Below are 18062 nucleotides of genomic sequence, written 5' to 3'. Positions count from 1 at the left end.
AATTGTATTAATCAGATTACCGGATTTAGACAAGCAGTGGCATATATTATGAAGAAAATACTGACGTGACTTCCCCTTTTAACGTCTATGGACAATTTAGTGTCTTCACTGAAGCTGACATGCACGTTTTTGGAATATGGTAGGAATCCGAAGTATATGGGCAAACCCACGTAAGCACGGGAAGAACATTTAAACTCCTGAGTTGACATTTAAACCCCGATATTCAGAACTGTGCAGGAGATGTGATAATCATTGGTCCACCATGCTGGAAAAAAGGACCCACGATCAGTAAAAACACATAAAATTTGTGCCTGTAAGAAAAACGCTAGATCCATACTTGGTTACAGCAAAAGTGATATATTAAAGGTAAAGTAGTATATACACAACAATAGAGAGACATTTTTATAATTCATACAGAGCAATATCCTCATCAGCATCTTGTGGCATGTTAAATATATATATATTTTGGGGGGCAGGATGTGGTGATTATTGCTTTTAGCGACCCTGAGAGCAGGAAGTGCGTCAGTTAAATCTGCATAACGGCAACTATTCATCTAGGTGACCCAGCTGTCCATGCGAAGACGCTTGGTTGCCGCACTCTCGTCAACCTCCGAGCGTGCAACGGCCAGCGGCAGGAAGTCGGGGTGACGGCGCAGATGATGCTCTTCTCGCTGTGCGTTACCCTCTGAGGGAGCCAAATAGCCCTGAGGAGGAGGTGGGGAGGGGGGCTCGTCCTTAATGCTAATGTTGCAGTGGTTGGTGGTGATGCCTGGCCTGCAAACATGGAGTGGGCAAGAGAAAAGGAGGTAAAGACATTACACTTTGGGGGGACAACGCCAACGGCACTATGACAAAGACAACAAACCTTTCTAACATTCCTTTGCGGCTACAATGTATTAAATTAAAGTTTTACTCCGAAATGGATTGAATATTTTTCCCCCAAAAATTCTCCTAGCAACTCCCCAGAATGAAAACATGAATAAAGTCCAGTTTTGTCCCATGTCCTTTGATCCTTGGCATTTATATCAAGAGTCTTGTAATGTTTGTTGCAATTTTTGTCATTTTGCCTTAAAATTTGATAATATGTTTGTTTTCCTTTTGTTCAGAAATTGATTCATTTACGTCATTGTTCATTAATCATTAATTCATATGTTGAAAATAAACTAAAACATAAATGTATTATTTAAATATATTCAGATTCAATTAATTATCAACACTATTAAAAACAGACTAAATTATCGTATTTATGAAAAGGAAGAGAAACAGTGAGGACGCATAAAAACAATAAAAACTGACAGTCAAATGAATAGCTGAAGCTGCACACACAGGTTTTTTTTTTAGTAAATTTTTTTCTTAAAAAAATAAATGTCTACCGTCAGTTGAGACAGAAACTTCGTTTGGACGGGATGACGCAAACCCTTTTAAAAATAACAATTCCCATCATGCACCAGGAAGAAGAACGACCCAATCAACATGAGGGAGTATGTGACGTTGCAGCCTTATATAAATGGAACACGCTAGTTCAGGCTCTCTTTCTCCTCTCCCTAAACTCGGGCGGCCAGTGCTACTGGTTGGACTACGAGACGATAGGTAAGTTCACACATTTGCGTCATTGACGAAGCCGTTGTACGACGTTTATATAAGGCTGACAAAAGCTGCATGGAATCGTAGTAGAAGCAAGAGTGTTCAAATGTACACTAAAAGAAGGGCTAAACTGAAGCTCCGTGCATTTGAATGGTCCATACGGCACGTGGTCGACGGACTTGCTCCTGCTAACGCATGTTGGCCCCAAAAAACTGTAATCTAGGCTATTTAGCTTCATGGCAAATGTATATTTCTTTGATCTACAAAGGTTTAGGCAACTTGTCCCTTTTTAGTCAGAACGTGTACCGTAAACTTGTTAAAACGCTTGCCAGGCTCCCATCGAAGACGTTGTTGCTCTTTTAGTAGCATTAAACGGTCAAACGGAAGCCGACATGAAAACTTTCACCGACGGTCGCTGTTCGGTTGCAACAAATAACTGATACAGCAACAATTTGGGGAAGGATATTTTTTACTTTTAGAATTCTTAACAAATCCACGAGAACTTATGTAGTTTTCCTTTTCACTTAAGTAGTTTTCTTTTTCTGTAGGCGGTGTGCTTATTTTCTGCCTGAGGCCTACACATCAGAGGTATGTCTAAATGATTACAACACACAGTGGGACTGCCAGCGTCCAACAATCTGGAGATTCATTATTAGACAGTTAATATTGCCGTCTATGGTAAATCTTGCCTATAAAACAATACACAAAAGCTAACTGGTGTACAGCCAGTACTTCTGATACTTTTTGTTCCAAAAAGACAGAAACTTGCATCTGAAATGGCACAATGATGTCCCCACCCTGATTTAGTGATCAATGATGCACAAACCAAAATCCTAAGAAAAGACAAAGGCAGTTCCACTATGCATCTACCTCTGGCTGTGATGACAAACTTGCCCTCACTGAGATCTGTGACTGATTCTTCAATTACTGAGCCATGTTGCAAACAATTGCCTGAATTGATTCATGTAATATAATCTAATAGTATTTTTCATTTTAGGTTGAAAAGGCTTGAGTGGCATTCAGGTAAATGACTAATTGGTGTACTAATAAAGATGTTGGGCTTCTAGGTGAAATTTTAGGGTGAACCAACAGCAATCAAATGTTTCCATTTAGCTCCATGTGGAACAGCTAGTTGTGCAAAAAGTAATTTAAAAGCTAATGTTTGGTTCAGTAAACGATAGACTAACCATGAAACGTAACCCTTTTGCTAGATGTCCCCAACTGAGTGTGGTGAAGTACGTATGCATGCTCTCCTAAGGGTCAGGCTTGTGTGTAGCTTGTGCCGTCCCAAGTGCATGTTAGAACATACGGGTAGGCATTTGACTGTTCTGACACTACCATGCCAGAAGCGGCCACTCACCTGTCCCACAGATAAATAATGGTTGTATTAAATTTTCACAAACCTGGATTTGTTGTAAATTTTATTTGTACCTTTTTTTTCCTAGTTTGTCAAGTGTTCGGGACTGGCAGTCTAAAGGTATGTAAACTGTTGGTTTCTGCAGGCTTTTTGTGGTTTATGATGACCTTTTACAAATAGAGACTGCTGGATGAGTCTTGCGGATATGGGACTGAGATCAAGCCTATACTAATGAATGTTGTCTTAATATCTTTGAAACACACTGATTTTGTTTTCCATCCCCCTCAGGTTTTTGGGGACTTCGTGTGAACCACCCTGGAGTTCTTGGCATTCTGGCTTCTGTGCTTTAATATAACTTGGGCTTTCCTGTATTGGATATAATTTGGATTTGCAAATAAACCATATTTTGTATATTATGTTTGGCTTGTACATGCATACTACCTCATCTTGTTGCACAATGACAAAGGACTTTCTGATTCTGACAAAAGGGATTGGGGGGGTCTGTCTTAAAGTATTCTTGGTCAACTCTGAAAAAAGTAATGGCTAAATGACTTGACAGCAACAATCTAAACCTCACTAGCATTTGGGGAAAGGGTGGCAGCTAAATTTGTTTAAATGTATTTGCCGAAAAACGGTTTTGTTCTGGCGAAGCACTTCCGCCAAGGCAATGTTTGAGACCTCTTTAAATGTAGTCGCGCCATAACTTTGTCTAATAGGAAACTTTTTGGCCAGCCTCTATATACAATTACAAGGCTTTGTGGACAATATTTTAAGATTTTCACTGTACTTTAACTGTCTTTTTTTTTCCTGGGTTGGTTTTATTCCACAAAAAAGCATGTGCTGGTCAAATTGTTCCATCTTACCTCATTTGTTGTTGCCATGTGGTCATGGAGTTTAAAGATGATCCGGCAGGGGAGGGAAAACCTGACAGTTCAGTGCTGCTCAGTTCGTAATCTGACAAAACCAAAATTTCATTAAGCCAATTCTATTCTCCTCGCAGATGGCTTATTTTATAACATCCTCAATTCAAAAATGGGTAAGAATCAAAGCATGCATAAAATGATTAAATAACATTTTGGATTTGAAAATGCACAAATTTGGATTTGGTGATTTTTAAATTTCAAGTGTAAAATATGACAGTGTCCCTGCCTCCCCATTTAAAAAGAAATGTTCACCAACTACATCTTTTTGCTATATGGCTAGTAGTACTCTTTAGTTGATTAAATGCTTAGATACCATTCCTCTTTATCAGGAGTAAATCTAGCTTTTGACGCTGCTAACATGGTGTCTTAAAATATTGTAGATGTGTTGTTACCATTGGTGTACGCAGAGTTGATGGTGCTGTAAAGCAGGTTGTGTTGAGCCATGCTGGGGGTGCTGATGGAGACCACCGGCGTGCTCAAAGCTGGACTCGAATGACACGGCTCACCCTGAAAACATGATAATCATACTGACAGAATTAGAGCGTCCTGCACGTCCACCCAAATTGTCAATCACCGAATCTTACAAGAGCAAATGTTAATTACTGCTGTGCTGCCATTTCTAGCCACGTGGTGGCAGCATTGACACCTCTATTATAGATGTTCCGTTACTTTTTCCTCATTGAAGGGAATATTCCAAGTTTTCTTCAAAAATAGAGGATAATGATTTTGTGTTTAACCACTAACAGTACAGACTAAAAAGACAGGAGTATAAATCATTTTTTTATACGAAGTATAAAATGCGCACACAAGTTATGAGTATTTGTTTTTTTTTAACTACAGGAAGTTGAAGTTTGAGTCTGGTGTCCTTTCAATGACCACACCCTGGATGAGGTCACCATGTTAACGCGTACTAACTCATGAGCTCGTGACAAATTAGTGGATGTATCACACACACTTGCCGTTAGTGTAGTTTTTCACACAGCTCACTCAAGTACGGTAGCTGCAATGAATAATTGGCCATATTTTGTTTTATAATTTAATTATTTTACAAAGTAGGCACTAACTTCAGTGCGCGTATTTTAAAGTCTGTATAGGAAATCATTTATACATATAAAAATATTTGAAAATGGTTTCCAGAATTTTTCTGTGATTTAAAGAACGGCATAAAAATAGGAATTAGGTGCAATCTGTTGACGTTTAATTTTATAGGGGCTCCCCACACTGCTGGGCTCATGGATTAGTGACTCGCCAACAAGGCCACAAATGGTGAGAAACAGTTCACAAACTGAGCCATGGCTGGTTGTTACCTGAGTCCTCAACACAATGTCATTTTTTTAATTCATTATAGACAAAATATTAACTTTTTACTGCTGAAAATGAGTAAAGTATCTCTTTAAATGCGAAAGCATATAAATATATTAAAAAGAAAAAGCAAATTGCAACATATTTTGATCTACAATGGATTTGGATTTTGCGTATTAAAAATGTTTTGCATAAATGTTAAAGATGTAGTGAGAAACACGCAAGCTGAGTCACAAAAGTGTAATGTAAAGGCACACAATTGCATACTTGCACACACACACATACCAGCGTGGCCATCCCAGCTTTGGACACGGGGATGAGCACTCGCAGGTCAGACTTGCGTGCCAGCATCGGAGATTTGGGCGGGAGGATTTTTCGAGTTGATTCCACAAAGCCGTTCACTAACCAAAAAAAGTTAACATTTACGTCATGCCATAATTTAAAAAAGCTCTACAACAGCAGAAGGATGACGAGCATGAGAGTGCAGCTATTATTTATTATAGAGGAGGTCACACTGAATTATTGAGCTTGATGTTACATAATGGCAGCGCTCGTACGAGGCGTGGCCTACGGGGACGGTGAGTATGAAGATAAGCAGGATGAAGATATCGAATGAAGATGACACGCTTCACTATTAGGCTGACTGACCAACACTCACCTTTCTCTCCACCAAACTGTTTTGTATTACTGATGAGCTGCTAACGACTAACCAATCAACCAGTCTTACTACAATTGTATCGCAGAAAAGCCCAATTTAAATGCTGAGCTGACAGCAAACAACCAGTTTACCAACTAGCTACTGTGGATAGATGAGTAACATCACTATAACTCAAACTGTTGTTGGCGTGTGTGCGTGTGGGTCTGCACATCTGACTGTCAAGAGGAACGTACCTTCTGGTCCAGATCCATTTTGAAGCATCAGATCAGAACTGCTTTGCATATTATCTAAATATAAACAACAAATTAGCACATTTTTGGTGTCCATGAATACACAAACCAAATTCATATTAAACACACACCTGTGTTGGTGGTGCTGGTTGGCCTTTGTGTTGCATGGACGATCCTGTGCAGGTGAGCGTGCTGAGACGCCAACGACATTATTCGTCCATCACTGCTTCCTCCTCCTTCCACGTGCACCAAATTCTGCTGCGGCACACTTGACGACTACAGACAGGTGACACCGGCATGTCAGTACCTCAAGCATGACTCAAGTCATCTAACAAGATTAACTGACTGGCTCAGTGGGTCAACTTTTTCAATGGTTGAATAAAAGTTAGTTGAATAAAGGTTTTCATGGTTTCACAAAGTGTTTTCAAAGCTAGTGTCTCGACTGCTATAAAAATGTCACAAAGCACGCAGTCAAGGTCAAGAAACACATCTCATACAAAGGCAAACTGCACTAATAAGTCCCAGCCGCCCTGAGTAGCAGGATGACTCCACATCTAAACTGCAGGTACGCCATAATAGAGGAAGAGATGGGTTGGGTCGGTCTTTGGGGAAAAAAAAAAAGAATATTTAAAAAAACGAATCAATCTTTGCATCAGATTAGAAAATCATTTGAAAACATCATTAATGCCACCTGTACACCTGTACAACTCAATTGCAAACAAATCCATCTTTTCGAAAGAGGAAGTAAAAACACATGACTGAAACAATGTGCTTGCACAAGTGTGCACACCCTCCAGAAACTGCAACAGAACCTAATAGAACAGCCTTTGGTGCCATTGTAGTACACAATTAAATTGGATGCGTTAGCAACTCACATTGAGGCTCATGCGAGTAAGTACACACCTGACAACAAGTGATGTGATTTCTGAAAACCCCAAAGAAACTTTTGATGTTCTCTAGGCTTTTTGTCTTTGCTTTTGCTTTCTAGCAAATGCTATTTAGTACTGGCCACAAATTCTTGAGACAGTAAGTGTTGTATTTGCACCAAATACCTTCTGGAATTATGGTTAAAAAAAGTTAAACATCGGTTTTGTCAGACATTATAATAACCTCCCAAACAAGTGGGAAAATAAGCAAAGGTCAAACGAAACCAGTGTTGAACAAAAACTGCAAAAGCTGTATTTGAATGCCACAGATGAGTTGATTGTGGATACGTAGAGTGGGGGAGGAGGTGAGGCTTCACCCACCAGCTTGTGGCTTCTGATCATGTGGTCAAAGTCGTCATTGATCTTCTTGTACTTGGCTTCAGTATTTGGTGTCAGGGCATATGTGGCGCCGTCGGCAGCGTCTGGGCTCTCGCAGCCTCGTTGCTCTTTCTTGGTCAGCGCCTTGGGGAAAAAAACATTACAAAAAAAAAAATTATTATAATATTGGATAATGTATGTTATTTGTAATGTGATTGTTTAATATGAAGAAACAGATGAAAGAATGTTGTGAATAAAAAGAGAAATACGTGATGAAAAATACAAAAATATTTGGAGAAAGTACCAAAACTTGAGGAGAAAAATATTAAAAACACTATATTGGGGGGAACCCCCCCCCAAAATATTACAAAATATTAAACAATTAAGAAGAAAATGATATACAAAAAATACACTATTGGATAAAATGGAAAATTCAAATATATCAGAAAACTTTTATATTATAAACATATTGGAGATAAAAATACATACAAAATAAATATTGATTAAAAAAACAGTTACAAAAAATACATAGTCACACTAAATTTTATGAATAAAACACGCGAATACTGTATATATACATATATATGCTGTGACATGTTACAGAAACAAAAAAAATATATATTTGACAAAATACATACATAATATGAAAATAGACAAAAGCAAATTGTAAAAATACTAAAATATTAATATTAGGAAAAATGACAAATATTAAATACATTTGATTTGCATTTAAGTAAAAAAGAAAAAAAAAGCCTTAAATGTCCAAAAATAAAAAAATAAATATCAATCAAGCGAAATGAAATATGATCTGGCTAATACCTTAAATCCCAACATCATATCATACACGACTCCAATGTCTAGTGTTGCAATTCTGTTTGTGACACGTGATGAGGCAGTAGGCGTTGTTATCGTCTCTGTGCTTTGTTCATCCCAGGGAGGATGCTACAGTGAGGCTAAAGTCGTCTTTCCTGGCGTGACAAATCAAACTCGTGCCGAATGGTCAGCGAACGCTCATGCGGCGACGACGCAGGCTGGAGTCAAATGTCAACACTGTGCAAATGTTTCCGTCCGTCATGTAAACCACGTCCGGGCGTCGCGCTAACAAGCGATACATGGGAGCAAATGAAGCGAGAGCAGTTGACACAGGTGCCTTCTTGTGGTTAACACCACCGTAACGGCTGAATCTCATACTTGAGCGAGCTTGGGCAAAGTATGGCTCTGGGACCACACGTTTATATTCATTGATCACTACATAATTAGGTAATTTATATCTTGTAAATAATACAAACTCAAAATCAACTTTACATAATTTACATTTAAGAATGATTTTCATCAAACTAATAAATTATCAAATTAATAAAAATAAGAATGAATCATTCTATTACCAAAAATATAAAATTTTACATGTATTTATTTGTGTTTTATTTTTATATTCATTGATCGCATTCATCAATTTATTATTATTATGAATAAAATAATATTTTACAATTATATGTTTAAAATGTTTATATTTTATTCATTTAATAATTGTGAAATTAATCATAACTAGATTAATTACAGTGTAAACACGTAGTAATTATTTTATCATTAAACTGAACTATTTTACAAAGACGCACTTAAGTTTTTTTTTTTTTTTTAAACCCTATGTACAGGTGATGTGGCCCATCTGTTCATTTTCAAAATCAAATGCGACCCTTGAGCACCAAAGTTTGTCCACCCGTGTAGGGGAGACAAAGTGAAAGCGAAAGTGCCACAAAAAGACAACGGGATGAAAAGGATGACGTCCCACCTCCACGATGTCTGCGTTGGTCCTGCTCTCGTGGGGCTCGTTGTACTCGGTGTACTTGAGCAGCACCTTGTCCATGTCGGTGCTGGCGTACTGGAACAGCTTGTTGGAGCCGTTGAAGACGATGAGGGCGATCTCGCAGTCGCACAGCACGCTCAACTCGTATGCCTTCTTCATCAGGCCAAACTTTCTCTTCATGAACGTCACCTGCACGAACACACAAACCATTTAATTATTATTATATTAAGCAATATTCTGGAGTTTGAATGATCATTATTATGATGTGTGTCATTTTTAAAATCATTGATCAGCAGCTGTAACTGTTATCAATATATTATGTGACATTTTTAGGACTTGTACACAACAGATGTAATAATCACTTATGACATATGGGGAGCAGATTTGATCAATATCAATATTATTATGATTTATTGTCATTATAGTAAGTATAAGTCACATTATAATTCTTAATACATTACATGTAATTTTTATGACCTATGAACACCAGTTTTAATTCTGCTTCCCACTTGCATGTAATTTTAGGACCTGCAAACAGCAGATTGAATTCTCTCATTATTACATTATGTGTCATTTAATTTGTATTATTATCATTATTTTGTGTGTCATTTTTAAACGGCATCAGTAGTGGATTCAATTAGTACTATTAACTGATCCACCATTTTTAGAAGCTATTATTATATCAATTGTCATTTTTAGGACCACTGAATGGCAGATTTAATGTCATTTTGTTAATGTAATTCGTAAGGACAATGAAAGCCTTAAATTTTGGATATTTTAAAGACTTTTTAAAGATTCACAAACACCGTGATTAAGAACACAAGTGTTGTCTACAAGCAGAGATGAGTAATAAAGAAAATAAAAGAGAAGTTACTAAAAGCGGAAGGCAAAGTGTGTAAATTTAGGCAAGGAGAACATAAATACACACCAGCCAACATCCAACTCAGCCAAGACAAACTCTGATGGGATGTAAACACCACATCATCCCTTGACCCAAACCTCCACCGCGCAACAACGCAAACAAAAAGGGATTACTATTAGCAGCAATATTATCATTATTTATAGTTTATGTTTCATTAGGAATTGTATAACAATATAATATCAATACAAAAGCTTTAGAAAACATTCAGCTTTTACAAAGACGAGACAACTGCAAGTTGTCCAAAAATATAAACGTTGAATTGAATCTTTTAGTGAGAGAATGATAAGACAATACTATATTGAAATGGTTGGCAATTTAGCCAATCAAACAGAACTACATACAAGTACAGGGTAGGCCAAAATTTGGTACCTGTATGCCCAATTTAACTTACGGTAGGAAGGAAGGAAGGAAAGTTGGAAGGGATAGAGTTGGGGAGGGAGGGGAGAAGGTGGGAAGCAGTGAAGAAAACAAAGATGGTGGTATGAAAGGGAGAGGAAGGTGGGGAGGGTAGGAAGCAAGGAAGGTGACAGGGGTGGTCAGAAAGGGAGGAAGGAAGGATGAAAGAAAAGAAGGAAAGGACGGTAGGAAGGCACACAGAAAACAAACCAACACCTGCTCCAACCCAAATTTGGAACCTTAACCCTTTTTTAAAATCCTAAACATGCCTTCAAAACTTGATTTGATACCCAAACAACCCCTGACCATAACTAAAAGCCCTAACTTGCAACCCAAACCCTGGCAAGAGACACAATTTTGCAAACCCTAATTCTGTCTTGGAGTTGAAACGATACTTTAAAAAGCTAAACCTTCCACGAAACCCTGCAACTTGGTGTTGTGTGTTGACATTTTTGAAGAACAAAATGCACAATACAACCAAAAGTTAAATGCCTGATTCGTTATTTTCATGTGTGAGTTCTGTCACAGATCAACAATTTTTTAAGATCTGAAAACTCCTTAATGTGTGTACGTACCTTGCCTAGGATACACCAATAATAAAAATAAATTAACAATTTCATCTGGAAATTTTCGTTAGGTTAGCAACACGATAGCACAGCTATGCTGACCTAATTCTGCATGCTAAAATGCATGAAATAGAAGGTGCTCAATGATTGTGCTCTACTCTCTGCACAAGCGCTTCTCTTTTTAAACTAAAGTCTCAGGTAGGCTCCTGTCAAATTCAGGCAAAAACATAACAAAACAAAAGGCCACACTAAGAGACAGATAAAGCAACATTCCTGGAATAGGGAAGTCAGAGTCAGCACACAGCCCCCTCCAGTCATGGAGACGCTCCGGTCCAGACCAGCAAACATTAAACACAAACACATATTTATTTCCCCGGCCGCGTGGCTATTTACAGTGTCGCCACCTCGCTAGCAGACAGGCCGCCCTTTGTTGCCCGATATATTTAGCCAGCGTCGCACCGCGTGGGATTCCAGCGGGCAGCGGCGGGCGACACGAAGCTCGCCAGGAGACGTCCGGGAGAGAAGAAGGAAGACTAGTGTGTCCCGCCCTGAAAATGACAGGGTGCCGTCCGGACCGGGCTAACCCCAAATTGCCATTCTCACCGCTGAAAATGTTGAGAGTCCACAGACGGATCCTTGAGGGATTCCTTTGCAAAGCATACATAGTATTTGCTTTACTATTTTTAACAGCAGAATCAATAAGTTAATTAGTGCCAAAACCACAAGCAATAATGTTTACGTTATGTGTGTATGTGACAGTTGTGCACATTATGGGATCAATATCGTCTATATAGAGGACTGGAGCCTAGAAACTGGCACATCCTGATTTTCATGCTGATGCAAGCCTTGATGCGCTTGTTTGGGAATTTGTTTCATCTCCGTCAGCCATGCTGGGCGTTCGGTTGCACAGAGGCCAGTTCATTTGATATGTGACTATCACACCTGATTATTTGGAGGATGAAAGTCATCAATATATATATATATATATATATATATATATATATATATATGAAAAAAATATATATAAAACCGGTGTAAACTAAAGAAAAGTGACTAACCTGCCGGTTTCTCTCATCCACAATGCGGGTGATCTGGATCTTCTTCCGCCCCATCTCCAGGGAAATAAAATAAAAAGTGATTCGCACTAATGGTAAGACGGAGAAGGAGAATGAACGAGTGCAAGTTGAGGTGGTTCTCAAAGCATGGTCCCAGTGGTGATGTAACCTGTCCAGAAACACACAACATAGTGATGTTAGGAAAAAAACTGAGCAAACCATTTCGCTATTTCCTTGAAAAATATCCTCGAAATGATCAACAAGCTTGGACGTCCACATCATTGCTTCAAATAAAATCTCAGATTTTTCTTTCTCACAAATGTGCGATCCATTTAGCCCCTTACAGATTTAGAATAAACAAATGAAAATGGTATTTTTCAAAATTAGCTTTCATTTTTGTTTTCATTTTTCATTCTTCTGGTACCAAACAAACGTTGAAACAATTTCCCCCCATCAAAACAAATTATTTCCTTCATAGAAATCTAGGATTTGGAAGCACATACCTCGGGTCACAAATTTCCATAATGAGGATAAATCCCTGCTGTTGCAATGCTTTAAATGTGCAGCACACTTGTGCAAGTCAGGTTTACACGAATAATGAGCACAATAATATTTTGGATTATCTTCAATTGCTGTCGCAAATGCTAACCAAATAGTTTCCCTGTTCATTAAAACCCAAGCAAGCCTTAACCTCAGACGTTTCAATTTAGCACAAATCTATCATTACCTACCTCGTCTCACTCTCTCGTTATCCAAATCTTCCTTAGCATGAGTGTCTCTCCCTTTCCAACACTTTAAGGGCTGAACTTGCCTTTTTTTCCCGCCTCCCCCAACACTTCCCTCACTGCTCTTAATCTCTTCCTGTCTTGGAGGAGGCATCAAGTGAGGCAATTTAGCTCATCCCTGGCTGGATACCGCAGAGTAACAGCGGCACCTTAAAGCACCATTCATCCATTTGCCATAGCGCTTGCCCTCATGAAGCTGAGCCTGTGCCGACTGACTTTGGAGCATCCCCTAATCAAACTTTTGTGCGAAACTCGAAGCAAAGTGTCACTTTTACCTTCAGTGTGAAGAAAGCATTATACGTTGACAACGTGTTGGTTATATGTCAGAAACAAGCATATTTACAGCGGAAACCTCAATTTCCTCATTGAAAGAAAAAAAAAAGAATTGTTACTAGACTTCCCAGGATGGCAAGCAAACAAAGAGCTGCCAATCATAGCCAGTATGAAAGACACTAGTAGCGCTCACACTGCCCTTATTCACATTTTGGAAATGCAACCACAGACCCAGGTGCCTCCTCTCCACATGATCCATCATCATAAAGAAATGGTAAGTGCAACCCCAACCAGACGCTCATCTCTTTATCCCGTACTGACAACCAATTGCTGCGCAACTTATTTTTGTTTGGTTTAAAGGAGCCTCAAGTGATCAACAAATCATCAAAAGCGCAGAAAACAAAGTGTGTGCTACACAATTTTTCACATTTTATGTTTTATGAAACAATAAAATATACATTTTCTCTAATCGATGCACATTAACTAAGGATTTCATGGATTTTGAATTATACTGGAAGAATTTTACCAAAGCTGGAAAATAGCAGATATGGTGTCATCAGGCCAGAATGTTGACTTGCTGGCAGAAAAGTGTGCTGAAACATGGACATAGCAATGGCGGAGTTGTGCTGTGCAGCACACATTTCAAAGTCGACTATTTCGACACGTAGCTTGACTTTGGTAGTGGAAAGGCCAAAGTATGGCGAAAGGAAGGATCTGCGTAGGATCCAAAACACACAGGCTCATCTGTGAAGCACAGAGGAGGTCATGTCATGATTTGGGCTGGCATGGCTGCTTCTGTGAACGGGCTGACTAGTCTTTATTGATGATGAAACCCATGATGGTAGTGAATTGGAAGTCCACAAAATCATTTTGTCTGGCAAGTTACAGAAAAATGCCTCCAAACTAATTAGAAGAAGCATCATCATGCAACAAGACGATGATCCAAAACACTGCTGTCTAAATTATCTTTGGATCCAAAAACACAAACGTCTTCGGCATACAAAAAACACAAAGGACATGGCCTTGCCGTTCCAATACTTTTGGAGGGGAAAATACCGAATGCCTTACTATTTAATTAATGTTAATTAACTTAAATACATGTAAACACAAAAAAACATTAAAAAGGCATGTAAAATTTTACTTTTATTATGGGTATCAAGCTGTCTTTACCAATTCAATTAACAGTGGCTAACCTATTTTTACACTTGTCGGACAGTTGAGAATGTTCAACATATACTCGAAACACTCGAAACATTTTTCATTTCCTCACTTAGTTTTTTTTTCTTTACTTAAGTTGAAGTACTTTGCAATGCTGTCTATTTACGTATTGCCACAAAGTTGCTACATAACAACCAGAACCTTCCGGTCATTGTGTCATGCTAACCATGGATCGGCCAACCAAACAGCAAATACTGTACGCCATCGGTGGCTCTAATGAGCACTAATTAGCCAATACTTCTAATGTGTACCGACGATGCTTCTCAACACCACCGGGTCAAAGTAATTGGCGGCTCTTTCATCCTTCCACCTCGTTAGCAACCGCAGCTTTGTCTCTAATTGGGTCGACCCCTTGCTGACCGAGCACATCGGTGAGGTGTCACGCTGACAGCATCGAATGATGGTGTGGTGGAAGTTAGAAGTTTGTTTTCACACAAGCAAAACCTTGGCATTTATTGGCCTGTGCCTTTCACAGTGAACTCACTCAAATGAGTTCAGGTGCAAAACCTCGCTAAACTCCAACACCTCTGATCCCATTTATGGAACCGACAAAATTCTCAGGCAATTTCAACCCCCATCATATATTGTAGGGCTCAAAATTAACTTTTTGCACTGGATGCATTGGTGCGCCCAACTTTTTTGGGGGGGGTGCACCAGCACTGAAGGGCACCCAAATTTTCCACGGCAAAACATTCAACAACGCAGTTTTATAGATTCACTCTTTTTTTTTAAACAGAATTACTGTCTTTTTAGGTGATATTGACTGGCAAATGATTAAAAAGAAAAGTTCATTTATTGAAATCACAATTCCATATAGTATTGGTGCTCAAAGTGCTCTGTGTCAAAGTGTTGGTTTGGACTTTTTAGGTTTAAAGACTTTTCTTAAGATTCAAGTTATCCATTCATCCACAACTATTTACACTCTATATCCGATGGGCGGAGGTCACTCACCTAGCTCTATCACCAGTTACAGTTTATAAAACTATACTCTTGATTTTTTTGTTTGTTTTATTTGACACTGCTAATATATGATTGATTGATTCTATTTTAAGACCACATAACTTTTAATTTTGAGCAATATTGAATTGGCATTGGCATTGAAATCAAGAACGATAGATGTTAGCTTGGAATTGATAGCATTGCTATTTTGTTGAAGTCGGAAAGCGTTCCCTGTGCCTATATGACACAACTACACATGTTCATAATTGTACAATAACTACTACACAATATAACTGTCCATGTTTGCTGCACTCATAATGAAGTGATAAAGTGAGGCTACATTGAAATCTTGCTAGCTATTTAAAAACTGCACACGCCCTCTTGAACATGAAAAGCCAGAGATTTTATTTGAGGTCATATCACCCAGCCCTAAATGATGCTGTCTTTCACTGGCTAAGATTTTCCCACTGATGTCATGACGGCGGTGCAGATGTGTGGCGTGTTCACATCATTTTAAAATTATATGTTTGTTTTTATGAGCGGACTTGTCAGTCCAAGCATGACCACATGGGAGAAAATGTGTCACGTGAAACATGTCATGTAATTAGCATCATATAGGTATAATAATATACCTAAAAAATAATTATTATACCTAAAAAATAATATCTATAAATAAAAAAAAACAATGATCCTTTGAGGAAAAAATTAGACAAAGACCACTGGAATACTATTTTGTCATTGAGGTAGGTCGAAATATGTAAATATAATGACTTTAAATATCTCCACATATGCAAGAGGCCTGGGTTGTATTTGAAAAATAAAAATCGTGGGAAGGTAAAATGTGTTGTAAGAATTTTTAAAAAAGCATCTAATAAAAATATTCAAAATATTTTATGCTGAAGGAATGTGGTGTACTAAAAATAATATCATATATTGTATACGGCAAGAAAAATGTTAACATTATTTGAAGTCTAGTACAAATAGATAAAAAATACAATGAAATGAAATTTCGGATTATTAAATATAAAAAAAATTGAAGGTACATTTTGGATGTAAATAAAACATAATATATAATAATAAATAATATATAAAAAACACAAAATAAATGCTAAAACCAAGGTATGGGCACAGACATATATAAGTATTAATGCATATACAAATGTTTATATGCGGTAGATGTATGTGTGGTATGTATTCAGTATGTGGAGATCGTCATTATAAAAATACTACATGCATCTTTTAATTAATCTTAAGTAATGGTGAAGGGGTAGGATTTTATTTCTATACTGTTTTTATGTATGGAATGAAATTTATATAGTAAATTTGCATATCTTTGTAGTTGTATGAAACTAATTTTGAATCAACCAAAATATACATTATTATGAAGAACGGCCAAGCATGGTCTTACTTCATGTTCCTATTACATGACTTTTTTTCTCTTCTTTTAACAAGTTAACGTGACTTTTTAAGGCAAAAACAACTTGAGGAAGCATCCTTCATTCCTTCCCTACACAATGAAGCTAATACGGCTAACTGGCTAGCGTCACAGTTGAGCCACACTCCAGAGTTGCTTTAAAGTGTCCAGAACGAAACGTTCTCGCCCAGCCGAGTGACTCAAAGTCGAAAATGAATTATCAAAACATCTTGAAGGTCCCAAAACAGCGCGTTCGAGACGTCAACAGTTGATTCCCAAACGCGTGTTTTTCGACACAAACGGTTGACGAACACACGATTAATTCGCACCAAAGTGGACTGAAGTTCACTCACCGACTATCACTTTCGATGAAGACGAAGGATAAGATGAAGAAGATGAAAGGAAGCAGGAGAAGAAGAAGCAGGGCGGAGAAGAAGAGCGAGTCAATGGGTAGGAGGAGACGACTCCACTGCACACACGCTCACATCCTCCCCGCCCGAGGAAGCCCACGCTCCGACTACAAGCCGCGCCCACCTCGCTGTCATCCCCATGACTACACGTCAGCGCAATGTACACTTTCTACCAAGAGAAGTACTCCTCGTTACTCACCAAGTACTCATTGAAAAAGTTGTGTTACAAAAAGCGTCTTCTTATATGTTTGATGCCACCAGAGGCGCAGTCAGGGATTTTGGGCCCCATGAAAAGAAAACTATGCATTTTATTGATAATTTTCACTATTCCCATATTCGGGAAGACAATATAACAGTTACTTGGTATCGTAAGCACTGAAAATAAAAATGAAATGAATTTAGATTGAATTATTTTCTGCAAGACTGAGACCCTATATCCCAAAACCATCTCTTACTTTAAATTATTGAACATAAAATCCTCAAGATTAATCACCAGAAAATTCAAAACTTAAATACTAAATAGCCCTTTTCATTAAAATGAAAAGTGATTATAATCTGTGGAGAAACAAAAACAATTTCTGCAAACACCACCAAAAACAAAATGGCCAATTGCCTTTTATGATTTATTGTAATTTGAACATTGTCATCTATAGAACAAGTATCAACAAGCTGTTGCTCCAGAACTTTCCATCACATGAACCACTAACCCAACTTGCCTATGAAAGAACTGGGTGACACATTGTCGATCCTTGTTTTCTTTCTCCTGCCTATAGTTCTTCACTTTCCGTTTTTGACCACCGGACTACAAGCCCATTTTGTAGAGTGCGCCTCAACTCACAGTCTGATTACGCGAAAAGCGGTCGGTCTCCGCAGACTGGATCAGGTGGACTAAACCATTTTAGTAAATGGAGAGGGGGAAGTGTTGAGAAATTGTCCTCAACAAATACACTATACGTTGCCAATAAAATAAACCAAAGCTTCT

The 18062-nt window shown here is 38.2% G+C and overlaps 2 protein-coding genes and 2 non-coding genes across 4 annotated transcripts; 3 read left to right on the top strand and 1 right to left on the bottom strand.

The window, feature by feature from the left end:
- Positions 1-341: 341 nt before the first annotated feature.
- Positions 342-17183, bottom strand: LOC148337106 (myocyte-specific enhancer factor 2A-like). Its single transcript, XM_088295253.1, has 10 exons — positions 17024-17183; positions 12045-12210; positions 9088-9291; positions 7302-7442; positions 6186-6330; positions 6058-6111; positions 5452-5567; positions 4257-4371; positions 3805-3895; positions 342-774 (listed from the first exon to the last, which is right to left on the bottom strand). The coding sequence occupies exons 2-10, from the start codon at positions 12096-12098 to the stop codon at positions 555-557; spliced, it is 1140 nt and encodes a 379-aa protein (XP_088151379.1). The 5' UTR covers positions 12099-12210; positions 17024-17183; the 3' UTR covers positions 342-554.
- LOC148337107 (uncharacterized) lies at positions 1377-3357 on the top strand. The gene is made up of 5 exons (XM_088295254.1): positions 1377-1590; positions 2133-2172; positions 2582-2607; positions 3030-3061; positions 3230-3357. The coding sequence occupies exons 1-5, from the start codon at positions 1407-1409 to the stop codon at positions 3248-3250; spliced, it is 303 nt and encodes a 100-aa protein (XP_088151380.1). The 5' UTR covers positions 1377-1406; the 3' UTR covers positions 3251-3357.
- On the top strand, positions 1913-2052 carry LOC148337109 (small nucleolar RNA SNORA16B/SNORA16A family). The gene has a single exon (XR_015843494.1). It is a non-coding gene; the product is annotated as a small nucleolar RNA SNORA16B/SNORA16A family (small nucleolar RNA).
- LOC148337108 (small nucleolar RNA SNORD99) lies at positions 3093-3164 on the top strand. The gene has a single exon (XR_015843705.1). It is a non-coding gene; the product is annotated as a small nucleolar RNA SNORD99 (small nucleolar RNA).
- Positions 17184-18062: the final 879 nt, after the last annotated feature.

Source organism: Idiotropiscis lumnitzeri, chromosome 5 (assembly GCF_059441095.1).
Source record: "Idiotropiscis lumnitzeri isolate Australia: NSW breed Sydney's pygmy pipehorse chromosome 5, RoL_Ilum_1.0, whole genome shotgun sequence".
Classification (NCBI taxonomy): Eukaryota; Metazoa; Chordata; class Actinopteri; order Syngnathiformes; family Syngnathidae; genus Idiotropiscis; species Idiotropiscis lumnitzeri.
This window is presented reverse-complemented; position numbering and strand designations above follow the sequence as displayed.

Excerpts from the sequence above, each read along its gene's own strand:
- LOC148337107 (XM_088295254.1), top strand. The coding sequence starts at position 1,407 with ATGACGCAAACCCTTTTAAAAATAACAATTCCCATCATGCACCAGGAA. Across the intron at positions 2,608-3,029 it reads AAGGCTTGAGTGGCATTCAG|TTTGTCAAGTGTTCGGGACT; the intron begins GTAAATGACTAA and ends TTTTTTTCCTAG. Across the intron at positions 3,062-3,229 it reads TCGGGACTGGCAGTCTAAAG|GTTTTTGGGGACTTCGTGTG; the intron begins GTATGTAAACTG and ends CATCCCCCTCAG.
- LOC148337106 (XM_088295253.1), bottom strand. The coding sequence starts at position 12,098 with ATGGGGCGGAAGAAGATCCAGATCACCCGCATTGTGGATGAGAGAAAC. Across the intron at positions 7,443-9,087 it reads CCAACGCAGACATCGTGGAG|GCGCTGACCAAGAAAGAGCA; the intron begins GTGGGACGTCAT and ends TTTTTCCCCAAG. Across the intron at positions 3,896-4,256 it reads CAACTCTGCGTACACCAATG|ATTACGAACTGAGCAGCACT; the intron begins GTAACAACACAT and ends TGGTTTTGTCAG.